Source organism: Plecotus auritus (assembly GCF_963455305.1).
Source record: "Plecotus auritus genome assembly, chromosome: 3".
In the NCBI taxonomy this organism is placed as follows: Eukaryota; Metazoa; Chordata; class Mammalia; order Chiroptera; family Vespertilionidae; genus Plecotus; species Plecotus auritus.
The window spans coordinates 207,435,584-207,453,108 of record NC_137772.1 but is presented as its reverse complement, the minus strand read 5'-3'; the positions used below and the strand labels follow the sequence as shown (position 1 = coordinate 207,453,108).

The following is a 17,525-nucleotide window of genomic DNA, read 5'->3' as shown; positions in this document are numbered from 1 at the left end:
AACTACTTTTCTCTTGCTGCTTTTAAGATTATCTCTTTGTCTTTAACCTTTGGCTTTTTAATTATGATGTGTCTTGCTGTGGGCCTCTTTGAGTTAACTTGTTTGGGACTCTGCATCTCTTGGACTTGTATGTTTATTTCCTTTGCTAAGTTAGGGAAGTTTGCTGTCATTTTTCAAATAGGTTTTCAATTCCTTGCTCTCTCTCTTCTTCTGGTACCTCTGATGCAAATATTGTACACTTGATGTTGTCCCAGAAACCCCTTAACTGTTCTCATTTTGTGTGTGTGTGTGTGTGTGTGTTTCTGTTACTTTGTCTTCCAAATTGTTAATTTGATCCTCTGCTTCATCTAATCTACTGTTGATACCCTGTAATGTATTCTTTTTTTTTTTTTAAATCCTCACTGGAGGATATTTTTCCATTCATTTCTAGAGAGAGGGAAAGGGAAGGAAGAGCGGGGGGTGGGGGGGGGAAGAGAGAGAGAGAGAGAGAGAGAGAGAGAGAGAGAGAGATATGAGAGAAACATGGGTGTGTGAGAGAGACACATTGATTGGTTGCCTCCCACACATGCCCCTACCAGGGCTGGGGAACTTGCATTCGGGATATATGCCCTTGATCGGGAATTGAACAGTGACCTCCTGGTTCATGGGTTGACTGTAAAGAATAGCTGGGCTATAAAGAATTCTTTATTTCAGTTATTGTATTCGTCATTTCCGACTGGTCCTTTTTTGTTTTTCATCTCCATTTTTGTTTCTGATGTCTTTGTTAAAGTTCTTGCAGAGTTCATTTATTCTTCCTATAAGTTCATTGAGCATTCTTATAGCCAGTGTTTTGATTTCTGCTTCTGGTAGATTGCTGGTCTTCATTTTGTTCAATTCTTTTTCTGGACTTTTGTTCTGTTCTTTCATTTAGTTGTTGTTGTTGTTAGGTTCTTTCATTTAGTTGTTGTTGTTGTTGTTGTTAGGTTCTTTCATTTAGTTGTTGTTGTTAGGGTCTTTCATTTAGTTGTTGTTGTTGTTGTTGTTAGGTTCTTTCATTTAGTTGTTGTTGTTAGGGTCTTTCATTTAGTTGTTGTTAGGTTCTTTCATTTAGTTGTTGTTGTTGTTAGGTTCTTTCATTTAGTTGTTAGGTTCTTTCATTTAGTTGTTGTTGTTAGGTTCTTTCATTTAGTTGTTGTTAGGTTCTTTCATTTAGTTGTTGTTGTTAGGTTCTTTCATTTAGTTGTTGTTAGGTTCTTTCATTTAGTTGTTGTTAGGTTCTTTCATTTAGTTGTTGTTGTTAGGTTCTTTCATTTAGTTGTTGTTAGGTTCTTTCATTTAGTTGTTAGGTTCTTTCATTTAGTTGTTGTTGTTAGGTTCTTTCATTTAGTTGTTGTTAGGTTCTTTCATTTAGTTGTTGTTGTTGTTGTTGTTGTTAGGTTCTTTCATTTAGTTGTTGTTGTTAGGTTCTTTCATTTAGTTGTTGTTAGGTTCTTTCATTTAGTTGTTGTTGTTGTTGTTGTTGTTCTTCTTCTTCTTCTTCTTCTTCCTTCTTCCTTCTTCCTACTTCTTCCTTCTTCTTTCTTCTCATTTTGGCTGCCTCTCTGTGTTTGTTTCTATGCATCAGTTAGATCTGCTATGTCTTCCAGTCATGGCAAGGGGCCTTACGTGTAGTAGGTGTCCTTTGGGGCCCAGTAGCACAGTATCCATGGTCACCCAAGCCAGGTACTCCAGGTGTGTCCCCTGTGGGTTTTGTGTGCCCTCCTGTTGTAGTTGAGCCTTGATTGTTGTTGGCACATCAGTGGGAGGGATGGACTCTCAGGCTGATTGCCTGTGAATACTAGAAGCAGGCCTGTTTTTCAAAATCGTCATTGAAACCTGGTATTTCTTCCTAACAGAGTCACTGAAAGCCAGTTTTTAAACAATCCTCCAGTTTATATTTCAGGGAAGCTGGACATTTTTCTGTGTATTTTTTTCTTTTCTTTCTCCTTTTTTTTTTTCTGAAGCCATTGAACCCTGGCTTGATAGTTTTAAAGGCTTGGTTGTTAACACCTCTAAAAGTCATGAACCAAAAATAAAAAACTAATTGTGTACATTTAAATGTTTTTATTGATTGATTTTAGAGAGAGAGGAAAGAAGAGAGAGAGAGAGAGAGAAACAGCAATGTGTTGTTCCACTTGTTTGCATTCACTGGTTAATTCTTGTATGTGCCCAGACTGGAGATTGAACCCTCAATTGTGGTATATGGGAACAATGCTCTAACTAACTGAGCTACCTGGCCAGGGCCTAATTGTATACATTTTATACTGCAAGTTTCTTTTTTAGTTTTTGTTTGTTTTGTTTGTTTTAGTAACAAACTCCTTATGTGCTGTCCCTTATTTTAGTGACTTTATTTATTTGTAGTCTGTGGTTATTAAAGCATTTAACTCAAAATAGTTAATATACTCATACATATGTTAAGTTATAGATTTTTTAACCTGAAATTAAGATAATAAATTCATTAATTTTACAGATTAAAATAAAGTTTGTCTTTACTCTTAGGCATTCTCTCAAAAGGAGATTAAAAATTAACGTATATCAAAAAACTAATGTTTCTTTGGGGGGAAGGATTTCTGCTATTGTAATAAGAGAAACGGCCATCCACAGCCTTACATATTATTGAAGCATCAGGGTTTCTTTTTAGTTAAAGCAGTTAGTAATGGATAAGACCTATTAGATAATCAGTTTACCTCTCTTCACATAGCGGTCACACTTGTTGAACCTGATATTTATTCAGATCAGATAAGTTTGCTTCAAACTCTGTTATCTCTTTGCTTTTACGTTCTGTCACTGTAGCTTTGCACATACTTAAAATAATTGTGCAAGCTCCTATGTTTGGAAAGTCTAAAATTATGACACGAATATGTGAATTTTGCTTTATTATAGGGTAAAAATGGCACTGTATGACTATTTTACAAGTTGTGCCCTGTTTCCTAAAAGAAATAGATAACTTACTCATTATTGTAGTAGTTCTCAAGAAAATCATTTTCCCTGGCCGACGTGGCTCAGTGGTTGAGCATCGAGGAGGTCACAGTTCGATTCCTGGGCAGGGCACATGCCCAGTGGAGGGCATGTAGAAGGCAGCTGTTATATGATTCTCATCATTGATGTTTCTATCTCTCCCTCTTCCTTCAAAAAAACATTTAAATACGTGTAAACATTTTTTCTGGTGAAAATTGTGCAACAATTTTATCTAGTTGGCATATAATCCTATCTAATAAAAGAGTAATATGCAAATTAACCCTCACTCTGCTACACCCACAAGCCACGCCCATCAGCCAATCAGAGCGAATATGCAAATAAACCCAACCAAGATGGCTAGGCCACAGAGAGTAGGAGGGAGGCTTGGGTTTCCCCAGCAATGGAGGAAGCCAAGCTTTCTGCCTGCCCTTGCTGGCCTAGGCCTCCACTCAAGGCTACAAAGTTTCAATGATAGAAGATAAATACAGCCCAACAGAAATGGCGGCAGCCACGGAGCTGGAAAGAGCAGGAGGCTAGGCTTGCCCCTGGTGATGGAGGAAGCCAAGCTTTCCACACACCCTGGCCGGCCCAGGCCTCTGCTTAAGGCTACAAAGTTTCAATTATAGAAGGTACATAAATCCCCCCAAAAAAGGCTGTGCCAAGGAGCAAGCAGAAGGCTTGGCTCCGCTCCAGGCTACAAAGTTTCAATTGTAGAAGATAAATAAACCCTAGATACCAGGGCCTCCGCTTGGGTCACCAGGGGGCGTGGCCGGCCTGCAAACCACCACAGGCCCCTCGCCCAGGCTACCCCACGCCCCAAGGGAACCCCCACCCTGATCTGGGACACCCTTCAGGGCAAACCAGCTGGCTCCCACCCGTGCACCAGGCCTCTATCCTATCTAATAAAAGAGTAATATGCAGATTGACCATCACTCCAACACACAAGATGGCTGCCCCCATGTGGTCAAAGATCCTGCCCCCATGTGGACACAAGATGGCCACCACAAGATGGCCAGTAAGGGAGGGCAGTTGGGAGGGACCAGGCCTGCAAGGGAGGGCAGTTGTGGGTGATCAGGCCAGCAGGAGAGGGCAGTTGGGAGGAACCAGGCCTGCAAGGGAGGGCAGTTGGGGGCGATCAAGCCTACAAGGGAGGGCAGTTAGGGGTGACCAAGATGGCAGGGGAGAGCAGTTGGGGACAATCAGGCCTGCAGGGAAAGGCAGTTAGGAGGGACCCAGGCCTGAGGGGAGAGCAGTTAGGGGTGACCAGGCCTGCAGGGGAGGGCAGTTAGGGGTGACCAGGCTGGCAGGGGAGGGCAGTTAGGGGTGACCAGGCTGGCAGGGGAGCAGTTAGGCATCAATCAGGCTGGCAGGGGAGTGGTTAGGGGGTGATCAGGCTGGCAGGCCGAAGTGGTTAGGAGCAATCAGGAAGGTGTGCAGGCGAGCAGTTGGGAGCCAGCAGTCCTGGATTGTGAGGCCCAGTGGGATCGGGCCTAAACGGGCAGTCGGACATCCCTCGAGGGGTCCCTGACTGGAGAGGGTGCCGGCTGGGCTGAGGGACACACACACCCCCGTGCACGAATTTTGTGCACCGGGCCTCTAGTAATACATAGCATTACATTTTTTTTGCTAATTATTTTCATGTAATGTTCATTCTTGAAGTTGTTAGTAGTAGTTTTTTCCACTCAATATGTGATAAACATGAAAGCAGCCAAAGGAAACACATAATCGCCAAGTCATAATGAGACAGCATTTGAAAAAGAATTATAACAACATCCTGAGCACGAGCTGGTTCTGTTCAGTTTGGGCCAGCAGTAGAAAGAAGAGGAAGAGAAAGATCATAGAAGTTCATATTTACGTGTTGTGACTTGGAAGTGAGAAAGAAGCTCTTGAAGGTGAGGGTATTGAAATGAACTTCTTTCAAGTTTGGGAGGAATTACATCTATATTCTTTGTTTAAGGGGCTCAGATAAAAATCAGAGGAAAAAGAAACTAGATTTGTCAACAGCAGAGGACAGGATTCAGCGCTTTTAAAGCATTCTTCAGTTAACACTACTCCTTTTCTTTTCTCTGCCATCCTTGTCCTCTCACTTGCTGGAATGTTCACTTAATGGAGGTTCACAAGGATGTTTGGTTGGTGATGCCTAGCTCAGCATTGTGCAGGTTTTACGTTCCTAAAAACTCTTAGGGAAATGGATTAAATAAGCATTTTTAAAAAGAGTTACTTGAAATAGAAATTTGTTGTGCTTCCCAGTGGAGGATGTCCTGTCTCTCTATAAAAAAATAACATAAAAGTAAGTAATTTTAGCCCTAACCGGTTTGGCTCAGGGGATAGAGCATCAGCCTATAGACTGCAGGGTCCCAGGTTTGATTCCGGTCAAGGGCATGTACGTTGGTTGCGGGCGCATCCCCAGTGGGGAGTGTGCAGGAGGCAGCTGTATTGATGTTTCTCTCATCGATGTTTCTAACTCTCTATCCCTCTCCCTTCCTCTCTGTAAAAAATCAATAAAATATATTTTTTAAAATATAAGTAATTTTAAACATTTATTTATTTAAAATTTTTTATTGATTTGAGAGAGAGAGAAAGGGGAGGGAGGAAAGAGAGAGAGAGAGAGAGTAAACAACATCATTTTGTTGTTCCACTTATTTATGCATCATCGGTTGTTTCTGGTATGTGCCCTAACTGGGGATTGAACCCCAACCTTGGTATATGAGGACATTGCTCTCGCCAACTGAGCGACCCAGCCAGGGCAAAATAAGTAATTTTTTAAAAAAGCAATGGCATACTTTAAAAAACACTGTTCTGAATTATTTAAAAAAATATTTAGAAAGCAATGGATTAAATAATTATCACTCCAAATGTAAAGATCGTTGGCATGTGAAATTGAAGTAATGTTCCCTCATCAGTGAGAATTTACTTCTGGCTTTACTTTTCTTTGTTTTTATTTCAGTGTACTTGAAAAAATTATTTTCTAGAAGCAAGAGTCCTTCCAGAAGCAAATCTGACTTAAAAAGGGTGGCCTGGGGGAGGTGGTCTTGACTCTGTTGTTGTTGCAGCTTACTTTCCTTTAACTTCAATTATCAAATTATGATACAACTAAGCAGGAAAATGTGGAGGAAACACTGTCCTATTTCTTTAATCACAGTGCAGACAGTGTTAGGAAGTTATCTTCCTGACAGTGGAAAGGAAATCAAAAGATTGGAAGAGCTCCAAACTCAACGACTGGCATTGGTAAAGAATCCATATTTCATTATTAGAAATCTAAAATTATTTGGATGGATTTGAAAGCTGTTTGCAATATGTGGGAAAGTACATTCATGTACAGTTTTCTCTGTTTAATCATGTAGAGATGAACATGTAAATGTGGAAACTAGATGCCATCTTTCCGGATTTGCTGCTGAAGTCATTATCATTCCTTTAGAATAAGATCCCTGTTAACATATTTCTGTTTCAATTAATGTCACTCTCATTTTGCTGGTGAGTCTTCATGAAACCTTGAAGGCATACTGGAGTTTTTTCTTATCTCTTTACCCTAACCCTGATGATTTCTTACATTCAATCCTTCCTCTTGCTTCCTGATGTAGTCACCCTGGTTCAGGCTGCCCTGCACTATTGAAACTACCTTCTAGATCTCCTTCCACTTATTCTGTCTCTGTCCCTTCCTTCCATTTCACCCCCACTTAGTTCATTGGCATTGGGTTACAAGATTAATCTTCCTCCGTAAGCTTCAGAAATCATAAATGGTCTCTACTGTTTACCATCCAGGTATGTGGGAAGCTCCTTTAACTTCAACTTAAGCTTTGAGATCCTCAAGGGGATCTCTCACCGATGCTAGTAAACAGGGATGTCCTTTTCCCTGGTAAAGTGGGGGGAGTGGAGCAAGGGCTGTGCTTACGAAGTTTGATTGACAGAAGAGTTGTCATTCTCTTCCCTATTGGCACTAATAGTGACATCCAGCTGGGAGACCTACTGGGAAATTTGAGTCTCCTTCTTAAAGGCCTACAGGATGAAGGCCTAAACTCTTCAGCTACTTTTCATGACCCTTGACAGCCTGGCACCTGTTATCTTCGCCAAGCTTGTTTCTCATTAATTACCTATAGGAGTCTCCTGTTGCAGCCTAAGTTTCCTTTTTGTTTTCTAAATCCAAATATTCTCACTTCTATACCATTGATTGTGATGCTTATGATGCTCCGTCTCCTTTAAACCATACACTTTTTTTTTAAGATTTTTTTTTATTAAGGTAATATATGTGTACATATCTTATTGCCCCCCCCACCCCACTCCCATACATGCCCTCACCCCCCAATGTTTTGCATGCGTTGGTTATTCTTATATACATGCATATAAGTCCTTCGGTTGATCTAAACCATGCACTCTTTTAGTATTCCCCCAAACTGTCTTTGTGATCACCACTATCATAAATACATACTGTCTGAATGTTCCTGAATGTTTGATTGCTATCTAATATCATTTTTGTCTAATCTGTAAAAATTGACTGGGAATCTATTTTGTGTCAAGCAGTATACTGGGGATTCAGCTGTAACCAATTTTCTTGTCCTTAGGAGTTTACATTTTAATGGCAGGAGCCAAGTGCAGTTGAATAAGATTGGATAGGACTCAGAGTCAAGTAAATGAATTTGGGTTATGGAGGGGTAGTCAGAGAAGGGTTCCTGTAAGAAAGCAATTTTCAGAATTACAATCTCCAAACGTTTTATGCAGCATGTTTTGATTCATACCATTTTAATATTTAAAGCTATTTTTTTCTTGTTCTTAAATGTTAACCTTTCCCTAACCCAGTGGTCGGCAAACTGTGCCTCGTGAGCCACATGTGGCTCTTTGGCCCCTTGAGTATGGCTCTTCCACAAAGTACCATGTGCAGGGCGCACGTACAGTGCGATTGAAACTTCGTGACCCATGCACAGAAGTTGGTTTTCGGCTCTCAAAAGAAATTTCAATTGTTGTACTGTTGATATTTGGCTCTGTTGACTAATGAGTTTGCCGACCATTGCCCTAACCGGTTTGGCTCAGTGGATAGAGCATCGGCCTGCGGACTCAGGGGTCCCAGGTTTGATTCTGGTCAACGGCATGTACCTTTGTTGCGGGCACATACCCAGTAGGGAGTGTGCAGGAGGCAGCTGATCGATGTTTCTCTCTCATCGATGTTTCTGACTCTCTATCCCTCTCCCTTCCTCCCTGTAAAAAAAATCAATAAAATATATTAAAAAGAATTAAGGTTTAAAAAAATTGTTAACCTTTGTAAACATTTATATCCCTTATGGTTGCTATCTTATATAATAAAGAGGTAATATGCAAATTTATTCTCACGCCCTCACAAGATGGCTGGCCTACAACCAGGCCAGCAGGGGGGTTAGTGAGGGACGACCAAATGACTGAACAAGCAGGCTGCGTGGGGCGACCAGGCTGGCAGGGGGGTTAGTGAGGGACAACCAAACAACTGAACAGCAGGCTGCATGGGTACCAAGCCAGTGGGGGGGGGCTGTGAGGGGTGACCAGGCTGGCTAGGTGGGGCAGTTGGGGGTGACCAGGCTGGCAGGGGGTGCAGTAAGAGGTGACCAGTCTGGCAGGGGGTGCAGTAAGAGGCGACCAGGCCGGTGGGGGGGGGGAGTGCAGTTGGGGGCGACCAGGCTGGTGGCGGGGGAGGGCGGGCAGTTAGGGGCGACCAGGTAGGCAGGCAGGTGAGCAATTAGGAGCCAGCAGTCCATGATTGTGAGAGGGATGTCCGACTGCCAGTTTAGGCCCGAGATCGGGCCTAAACCGGCAGTCAGACATCCCCCAAGGGGTCCTGGATTGGAGAGGGTGCAGGCTGGGCTGAGGGGACCCTCCTTCCTCTCCCCACTCACCCCCCGCCCGTGCATGAATTTCGTGCACCGGGCCTTTAGTCTTCTTAATAATAGCTTTTCAAGAAAACCTCTCAGCTCCCATTTTAGACAAAATAAACATAATTTCTTCAAGGGTGCCATAGCTCTGTAACTGATTATTTGAAATTTTTATGCTGTTGAGTTCAAAGGAACACACAGATAGGCTGATCCAAAAAAACCAAATTACTCAGATTTTGTAACAACCCGGATTCTGACTCAGTGGGGTGGGGCAAGACCTGAGGTTTAATATTTCTGATGCTGAAGCTGCTCATAGATTGAATATGTCCTGAGTGACAGGGTTTTAGAGACTGTTAAGGGGCAATGAATTAAGATAAAAACAAGTAAAGCTTTATGTTTCTCCTATTAATATGGATGGATCCTGCAGTCTGTAGATTCTGTTAATTCTCATTTATTCTCATTAATCTAAGTCAACTAATTACCCAGCTGTGGTGGGCTCATCTCTCCACACCCAGAGACAGTGCATCTTGCCAGTGATCTGACTAGAAAGCTTCCGTTCTTCACCCCTACCAGTCCCCAGGGAATGTGTCTCTTTCATGTCATAGGCAGCTATGATAAGGTGTGCTCCCACCTTATTGAGGCTGATATGAATCCCTAGGCCCTCCAGGCACTGAGTAATAGGAAACTCCATCTTTGGCAGAGGGAAGTGTTCCTTTTGGCATTCTGCCTCCATCCAACTGGTTTGTTTAACAGTTGGGCTCCAGGAATGGCATCTGAGGCAAGTCTGTATCCTACAAAAACTGGCAGAAAAAATTCATCATGCGCTTTTAAGATTCTCGTCAGAAATTCTCATAACTTGGCTATTGAGTGACCTGCCCATGACCTCTATATTCTGCCTGAATGTTTCCCCAATGATTTTCTGTGGGTGATTTTTTGAGGCTTTTTTTTTTCTTTTGCTGTCTATAGTCTGCAGATATTCTTGCAGACTACAGACACGAAAGTAGTTCCTACAGGCAGTTTGTTCCTGAGTCTTTATAAGCAAAGCTAAAAAGTATTTTTTCTGTTATCTTCCTGGGAAACTTTGCTATGGAATTCCCCTCACCTATCGGATAGCAGAAATGGCTTTTAGATTCAAGAGATCTGTCTCAATACAAAGTGGGAAATGATGATGTCAGGCTGGTGAGGAGGAGTTGGTAAGTGGCCTGGTACAGTGGTTTATCGCCCAGGGGCCCTGCACCCCCAGAGCGTCTGAATCTGCAGACCTGGAGCACAGCCCGAGAATTTATAACATCCTCTTTCTTTCCCATGTCTTATGATGTGGTTACATAAAAGGCAATTGGTTATAATCAGGGAAGTGGGCATGTGTTTACATTAGCACATGCATTGTTGATTGTGATGGCCATCATTACCGCCCAATCTTTGTAGGTTTATTAGCTAAACAAAACAAAGAGACCTATGGAAGCAGCACCTCTTCTAATGTTTCTTTGTGGCAACCCAGCTCATGAGCTGTAAGACCTTTTGGTTTGTACTCTAGAGACCTGATCTTCCAAAGTGAGGATATATTGAATCATAGGATGGGTCAGTTGGGAAACTTGTTTCTCATTCACCTCTGATCATGAAAATACATGTTTTCCAAGATGATTATTTTAAGATAAAAATGAATGTGTTTTCTTTTTAATATGTGTTTTTAACAGCTGGGATGGGGAAAGGGAAGGGGAAGTTTGATTGATCTGGCTACTTCCATCTCTCTACACCCCTTAGATGTACCTTGTTTATATCACATGAATAAGATGGTTGATTTTGTTTGGTTTTGGCAGTGGTCCTTGTTTTTAAAGGTGACTAATGCTGCACTTTCTATTGAAACAGTTGTGGAGCATCCCAGGAGGTACACAGTGATGTGGACCTTGGTCTTGGTGACCTTCCATCAGATGAAGAGGAAGTCATCAACAGTTCTGATGAAGACAATGTCAGCTCTGATTCTAGCAAAGGGGAGCCTGACCTGCTAGGAGATAAACAGGTAGATATTGGTATTTAATTGTGTTTGTTGATCTCTCATGACACTCAGAAATAATATTTATCAGTGTGATAGACATAAAATCCCTAGTTTTCTTGAAATTTATAAAACATTTTTCTAATTTAATTTCTTCTAGGAGTAGCCCACATAACATCTGGTTGTGAAAATCAGCAGGGATTTCTGTCTGTCAGTCCTGGTGAGACAGAAAGTTGCTGGAAACCAAGGCTTCCTCTTAAAGGTCCCGCACACAGTCTGGTCACAGGCACTCACATTGGGCTCTGGTGTTGGGACAGTGACTCAGAGGGGCACCAGAGACATACAAGGAGAAACTGAGCTGTTTGATTTCAGGGTGAGTGCTGGAGAGATGGCTGCCATTGTCCCTTTATTCAGGCATCATCTCTCCTGTGTTGAGCACTACCCTTCCCCTCCTCCCAGACAAATCTGCACCTGCTTTAGTCTGGTGAACTTCACTAGCTCTATTGAGACCCTGCCCCACCCAACTGATGGCATGGCCCCAGACTCTTTCCTTGGCAACCAGCCTGGGAATTCTGGTCAAGCTGGTGTGGGGTTTTTATGCCAGAGACATATAGGGAGCAACAGAGTTACGTCAATTCAGGGCAAGGGCTAGAGGGAAGGCTACCATTGTCCCTGTATTGAGCCATTTCCCCATGCGGCCAAACTGGATTATGCATTAGCCTGGTGAATTCTATTAGCTCCAGCCTGATGACTCCCTGAGGCTCTGGCCTCGGTGTACCCTGAGGCTTTCATTGAGTGGCCTGAGGCTCAGCACTGGTGCCAAATATGAATCTGTATTAACCTGGTAAACACTACTTACTAACCCTGGAGACTCCCTGAGACCCTGCCACAGCCAGCTCTTGTACTGACTGAGGTTTTTTTCAGTGGCTGAGCCTTAATAGGCAGCCAGCAGCACGTCTCAGGATGCCTTGGGCCTTTTATTTATTGCCCCAAGCCCAGTACAAGCTGCTGGACTTGGATCACAGTGTGGCCTCTCACACACATGCATCTGGAACCGGCACAGGTGGCTACCAACTGCAGATTGCTTTGTAGCTCCTAACAGGTAGTCCTGGGCTGGTCACAGTCAGTGTCTGACATTGACCTGCACTGGAGTCCCCCAGAGGCTATAGAACCAACATATCCAGTGACCGGCTTCAGACCACAACAGGGCACCACCCAATTAGTTTCATAAGAGGCACACCCAAAGGGTAATATTGCCAGGCATCCAAACCCACTGGGGTGAATCCCACTGTATGGGGTCAGCCCCCACAGAGCAGCTTGTAAGCTGTGGTTGTGTCCAGTACTTACAGACACAACCTGAGAGTCAATTTCACCCACTGACGTCCCAACAACAATGAAGCCTCAACTACAACAGGAGTGTATGCACAACCCACACAAGGGACACTGCTGGAGCACCCGACTCAGGTAATCAGGGAGACCACTCCACTGGACCCCACAGGACACCTACTACATAAGGCCACCCTGCCAAGACTGGAAGATGCAACAGATCTATCTAATAAATAGAAACAAACACAGAGAGGCAGCCAAAATGGGGAAGCAAAGAAACATTTCCCAAATGAAAGGAGAAATCTCCCAAGAAAGAACTAAATGAAATGGAGGCAAGCAGTCTACCAGATACAGAGTTAAAAACACTTGTTATGGAAGAAACCAAGATGGCGGCATAAGGTATACACCTGTACGTGCTGCCTCTCACAACCACACCAAAACTAAAAGACAAAACGTCTATCACCCAGAACCACGGGAAAGCTGGCTGAGTAGAAGTTCTACAACTAGAAGGAAAGAGAAAAGAGCATTGAGACCGGGTAGGATGTGCACAAGTGTGGAAAAGCAGAGGTACGGAGGCGCGCGAATCGGGCTGGCGACTGGGTGCGCTGTTTTTTTCAATCCGAAGGGAGACACAAGCTCCCAAGTGCTCTTAACTCCAGTTTCCGGTGAGACTCTGGGGACCCAGACTCCTATGGGGAAAAGCTGGACTGTCTGCCATCGGGTCGGAAAGTGAGGGTGGCTTTCTTGCAGAAGTGTGTGCAGGAACCATTGTTTACTGCGCTGGGGCACAGGATGTGGGGACGCGGAGACACAGAGACGGCTGACTGACAGCCATCGCTATTTGCCACGCCCTAGTGGTTCCCTGAGACCCCGCCCCGCCCAATTTACAAACCCACCCAAACTGTGCGCAGCGGCTTTTGCATATGAAGGCCTGCCCTATCGCAGCTTAACCTAACAAACTGCAGCTCCAGTCAGACAGCTTCAAAACTTCCAAACCCCAAGCAAAGAGGAGAAATCTGCAGATCTAGCTGTAGCTACTGCTGGGTGGCCTCAGACAGTAGCTGACCTGCACCCCACTGGAGATCCAGGAGCCAGTGTACCTAGTGGTCAGTGTGAGACGACACCAGATTTCAACTCCTCACATCCATAAGTGACACATTCAAGAGGCAGACTCAGTGAGCACCAAAGCCCCACTGAAACAAGTCCAGCCCCATAAGGGTGTCTCCAGCACAGCAGTTCTTCCATTATAGATACAGCGGGTCCTCACAGCCAGTTGGCTTGGAGGTCAGTTCCCCCCAATGTACCAACAGCAATCAAGGCTTAACTACAACAAGACTGTGCACACAGCCCACATAGGGGTGCACCAAGAGTGTCCACCTCAGGTGATTGGGGTGGCTGAGCCACTGGGCCCTATAGGTCACCTATCACAGAAAACCACTCCATCAACACAGGGAAGCAGCCAAAATGCGGAGACAAAGAAACATGTCACGAATGAAAGAAATGGAAGAAAGCAAACTACTGGACGACATAGAGTTCAGAACCACAGTTATAAGGTTACTCAACAATCTTCTAGAAACCTCTGAGGAACTTAGTGAGACCTTTAAGGATCTTAATGAGAATGCCAAAAAAATGGAAAAGGACCAGTCAGAAATTAAGCATACACTGTCTTAAGTAAAGAATATACAGAAATTCAACAGTAAACCAAAGGACCCCAAGAATCAAACCAAAGATTTGAAATATGAGGAAACAAAAAACACCCAGCCAGGAAAACAAAAAGAAAAAAATAATAAAAAAATATGAAGATACTGTAAGGCAGGGGTCTTCAAACTACAGCCCGCGGGCCTCATGCGGCCCGCCAAGGACATTTATCCGGCCCACCGGGTGCCGCTGCCTATCCTGCTTAGCAGCCGACTCGTCCCAGGCCTGCAGTGTGCATAGGAATTTGTTCATAGTTTTTTTTTTTAAACTATAGTCCAGCCCTCCAACGGTCTGAGGGAGAGTGAACTGGCCACCTGTTTAAAAAGTTTGAGGACCCCTGGTGTAAGGAGCCTCTGGGACAACTTTAAGCGTACCAACATCTGAATTATGGGCGTGCCAGAAGAAGAGAGAGCGCAAAATATTGAAAATCTATTAGAAGAAATAATGACAGAAAACTTTCCCTACCTGGTGAAAGAAATAGACTTACGAGTCCAGGAAATGCAGAGAACCCCAAACGAGGAATCCAAAGAGGACCACACCAAGACACATCATAATTAAAATGCCAAGAGCAAAAGACAAAGAGAGAATCTTGAAAGCAGCAAGAGAAAAACAGTTAGTTACCTACAAGGGAGTACCCATACGACTGTCAGCTGATTTCTCAACAGAAACTATGCAGGCCAGACGGGAGTGGCAAAAAATATTCAAAGTGATGAACAGCAAGAACCTATAACCAAGATTACTCTACCCAGCAAAGCTATCATTCAGAATTGAAGGTCAGATAAAGAGCTTCACAGACAAGAAAAAGCTAAAGGAGTTCATCACCACCAAACCAGGATTATATGAAATGCTGAAGGGTATTCTTTAAGAAGAGGAAGAAGAAGAAAAAGGTAAAGATAAAAATTATGAACAACAAAGTGACAACAAATACATATCTATCAACAAGTGAATCTAAAAATCAAGTGAATAAAATATCTGATGAACAGAATGAACTGGTGAATATAATAGAATCAGGGGCATAGAAAGGGAGAGGACTGACAATTCTCTGGGGGAAGAGAGTGTGAGGGGTGCCGGAAGAGATTGGACAAAAATCTTACACCTATGGATGAAGACAGTGGCAGGAGGTAAGGGCATGGGGTGGGGGTGGAGGCATCAGGTGGAGGGGAGCTATGGGGGGAAAAAAGAGGAACATCTGTAATAATCTGAACAATAAAGATTTATTTAAAAAACAACACTGGTTATAAGGATGTTCAAGGAACTTAGAACGTCAACAAAGAGATAGTAAGCATAAAAAAGGACATAGAAACCATAAAATTGACATTTTCAAACATTTCATCCCAGAAATGAAGAATACAATAACTGAAATGAAGAAGGATGCATTAGAGGGAATACACAATAGATTAGGAGAAGCAGAAGATCGAATTAGCGATTTGGAAGATAAAGTAGTAGAAAAACACCCATTCAGACCAGGAAAAGAAAAAGTAATTTTAAAAAATGTGGATAGTTTAAGGGACCTCTCGGATAACATCAAGCACACAAATATTTGCATCAAAAGGGTACCAGAGGAGAAGAGAGAGAGCAAATGATTGAGAACCTACCTATTTGAAAAACTAAGGACTGAAAATTTCCCTAACCTGGGGAAGGAAATAGACATACTTGTCCTGGAAACAGAGAGTCCCAATCAAGATGAACCCAAAGAGGCACACACAAAAACACATTATAATTAAAATGGCAAAGGTTACGCCCCGGTTTGGCTCAATGGATAGAGTGTTGGCCTGAGGACTCAAGGGTCCCAGGTACGATCCGGTCAATGGTATGTACCTTGGCTGCAGGCACATCCCCAGTAGGAGGTGTGCAGGAGGCAGCTGATTGATGTTTCTCTCTCATCGATGTTTCTAACTCTCTCTCCCTCTCCCTTCCTCTCTGTAAAAAAATCAATAAAATATATTTAAAAAAATAAAAATAAAATGGCCAAGGTTAAACGCAAAGAGAGAATCTTAAAAGGAGCAAGAGAAAGACTACAAGGGAGCTCACATAAGATTTCCAACAGTAACTTTTTAGGCCAGAGGGCTTGACACAAAATATTTAAAGTGATAGTGATAAAAGACCTAGACCAAGACTACTGTACCCAGCAGGGTATCAATTAAAATCAAAGGAGAGATCTTCTGCCCTAATTCTCCCCAGGGTTCTGGTCTATAGATCGCTCACAAGGATCATTAAAAATGAAAAAAAAAAAAAAAAAGAGAGAGAGAGAGAGAGATGGTAAAATTGAAGCAGAGCACTGTTTATACCTGATGTTCTATAAAGCTGAGATGGCAGCCAAGCACCCCCTCTCTGAAGAGTATAGGGTTGCTGTTGATCACGTGACATCTATGAGGTCACATCACTGATGCTTATTTATCTGTGGGCTGTTACTACATTGAAGGCCCAGAAGAACCTCCCTTTGCCACATTCTTTGAAAACCAAGCTGAGGTGAAGAGGGAACATGGAAAGCGATTCCTAAGACATCTAAGAAGACATGTGAGTACAATTTGCCTTTCGGTGATTAAGAGGCCTGACGTAAATAACTGAGGAACCGACATTCAAGCTCTAGAGTCTGCTCTGGAGTTGGAGAACCAGTTAGCCAAGCTCCGACCTGAAGACCACAGCTTCTGTCAACAATGCATCTATTGTCTTATGTTTCATGGAAACGTACCTGGATAAACAGAGGAACAACACAAATAACTGCAATGCCAGCTTGTATATCAAGGAATTAGAAAATCAGGCCCAGGAGGAGGAAGACCCATTTAAAAAGCCTGCTGAAGTGTTAGGTAAATAGACCTAACATCTGAAGACAACAAAGCAAGTCTTCCCATTGTAGTAGGTGCCAAAATCAGTTCCTGAAGAATCATAACCTTCTCCATTTGACAGAAGACTGCTACCCATCATTGGTGTGTGTACAAATAAATCTGTTTTTGCATTGTAAAAAAAAATTAAAGTAGAGATAAAGAGCTTCCCAGACAAGAAAAATCTAGAGGAGTTAATCACAACCAAATTAGTATTACAAGAAATTTTCAAAGGACTTCTTTTAAAAAAAGGTGGTGGGGGGGGAGGGAACATAAATATAAATAATAAATGATAGTAACTACATACCTATCAATAATCACTTTAAATGTAAATGAATTAAATGCTCCAATCAAAAGACATAGGGTGGTCAGAAATCACAGGAAAGTCACCATTTCAGTAAAAGCACCCATAACAATAAAAAATAAATAAAATTTTAAAAAAACACACCATAGGGTGGCTGGATAGATAAGAAAATAAGATCCATACATATGCTACCTACAAGAGACCCACTACAGATTGCAAGATACACATAGACTGAAAGTAAAGCGACGGAAAAAGGTATTTCATGCAAATGGAAACAAAAGGCTGGGGTAGCAGTACTTATATCACATAAAATAGACTTTAAAACAAAAATTGTAAGAGAGACAAAGGGGGACATTACATAATGATAAAGGGATCAATCCAATAAGAGTATATAACTCTTAAAAACCATTATGCAGCCAATATAGAAACACTTAACTATATAAAGGAAAAGTTGATGGACACAGAGGGAAAGATTGACAGTAGGAGACTTTAATACATCATTGAAATCAATAGATAGATCTTCCAGACTGAAAATTAACAAGGAAACTGGCCTTAAATATGCCACATTAGGCTAG

General features: G+C 42.6%; 1 protein-coding gene across 1 annotated transcript in view; it reads left to right on the top strand.

Moving 5' to 3' along the window:
- FGD6 (FYVE, RhoGEF and PH domain containing 6) overlaps window positions 1-17,525 on the top strand; it is a 121,469-nt gene that overhangs the window by 41,685 nt on the left and 62,259 nt on the right. Inside the window, exon 4 of the mRNA XM_080660255.1 lies at window positions 10,677-10,827. Within this exon, the coding sequence (XP_080516381.1) occupies window positions 10,677-10,827 (151 nt within the window). The remainder of the gene's footprint in view (window positions 1-10,676; window positions 10,828-17,525) is intronic.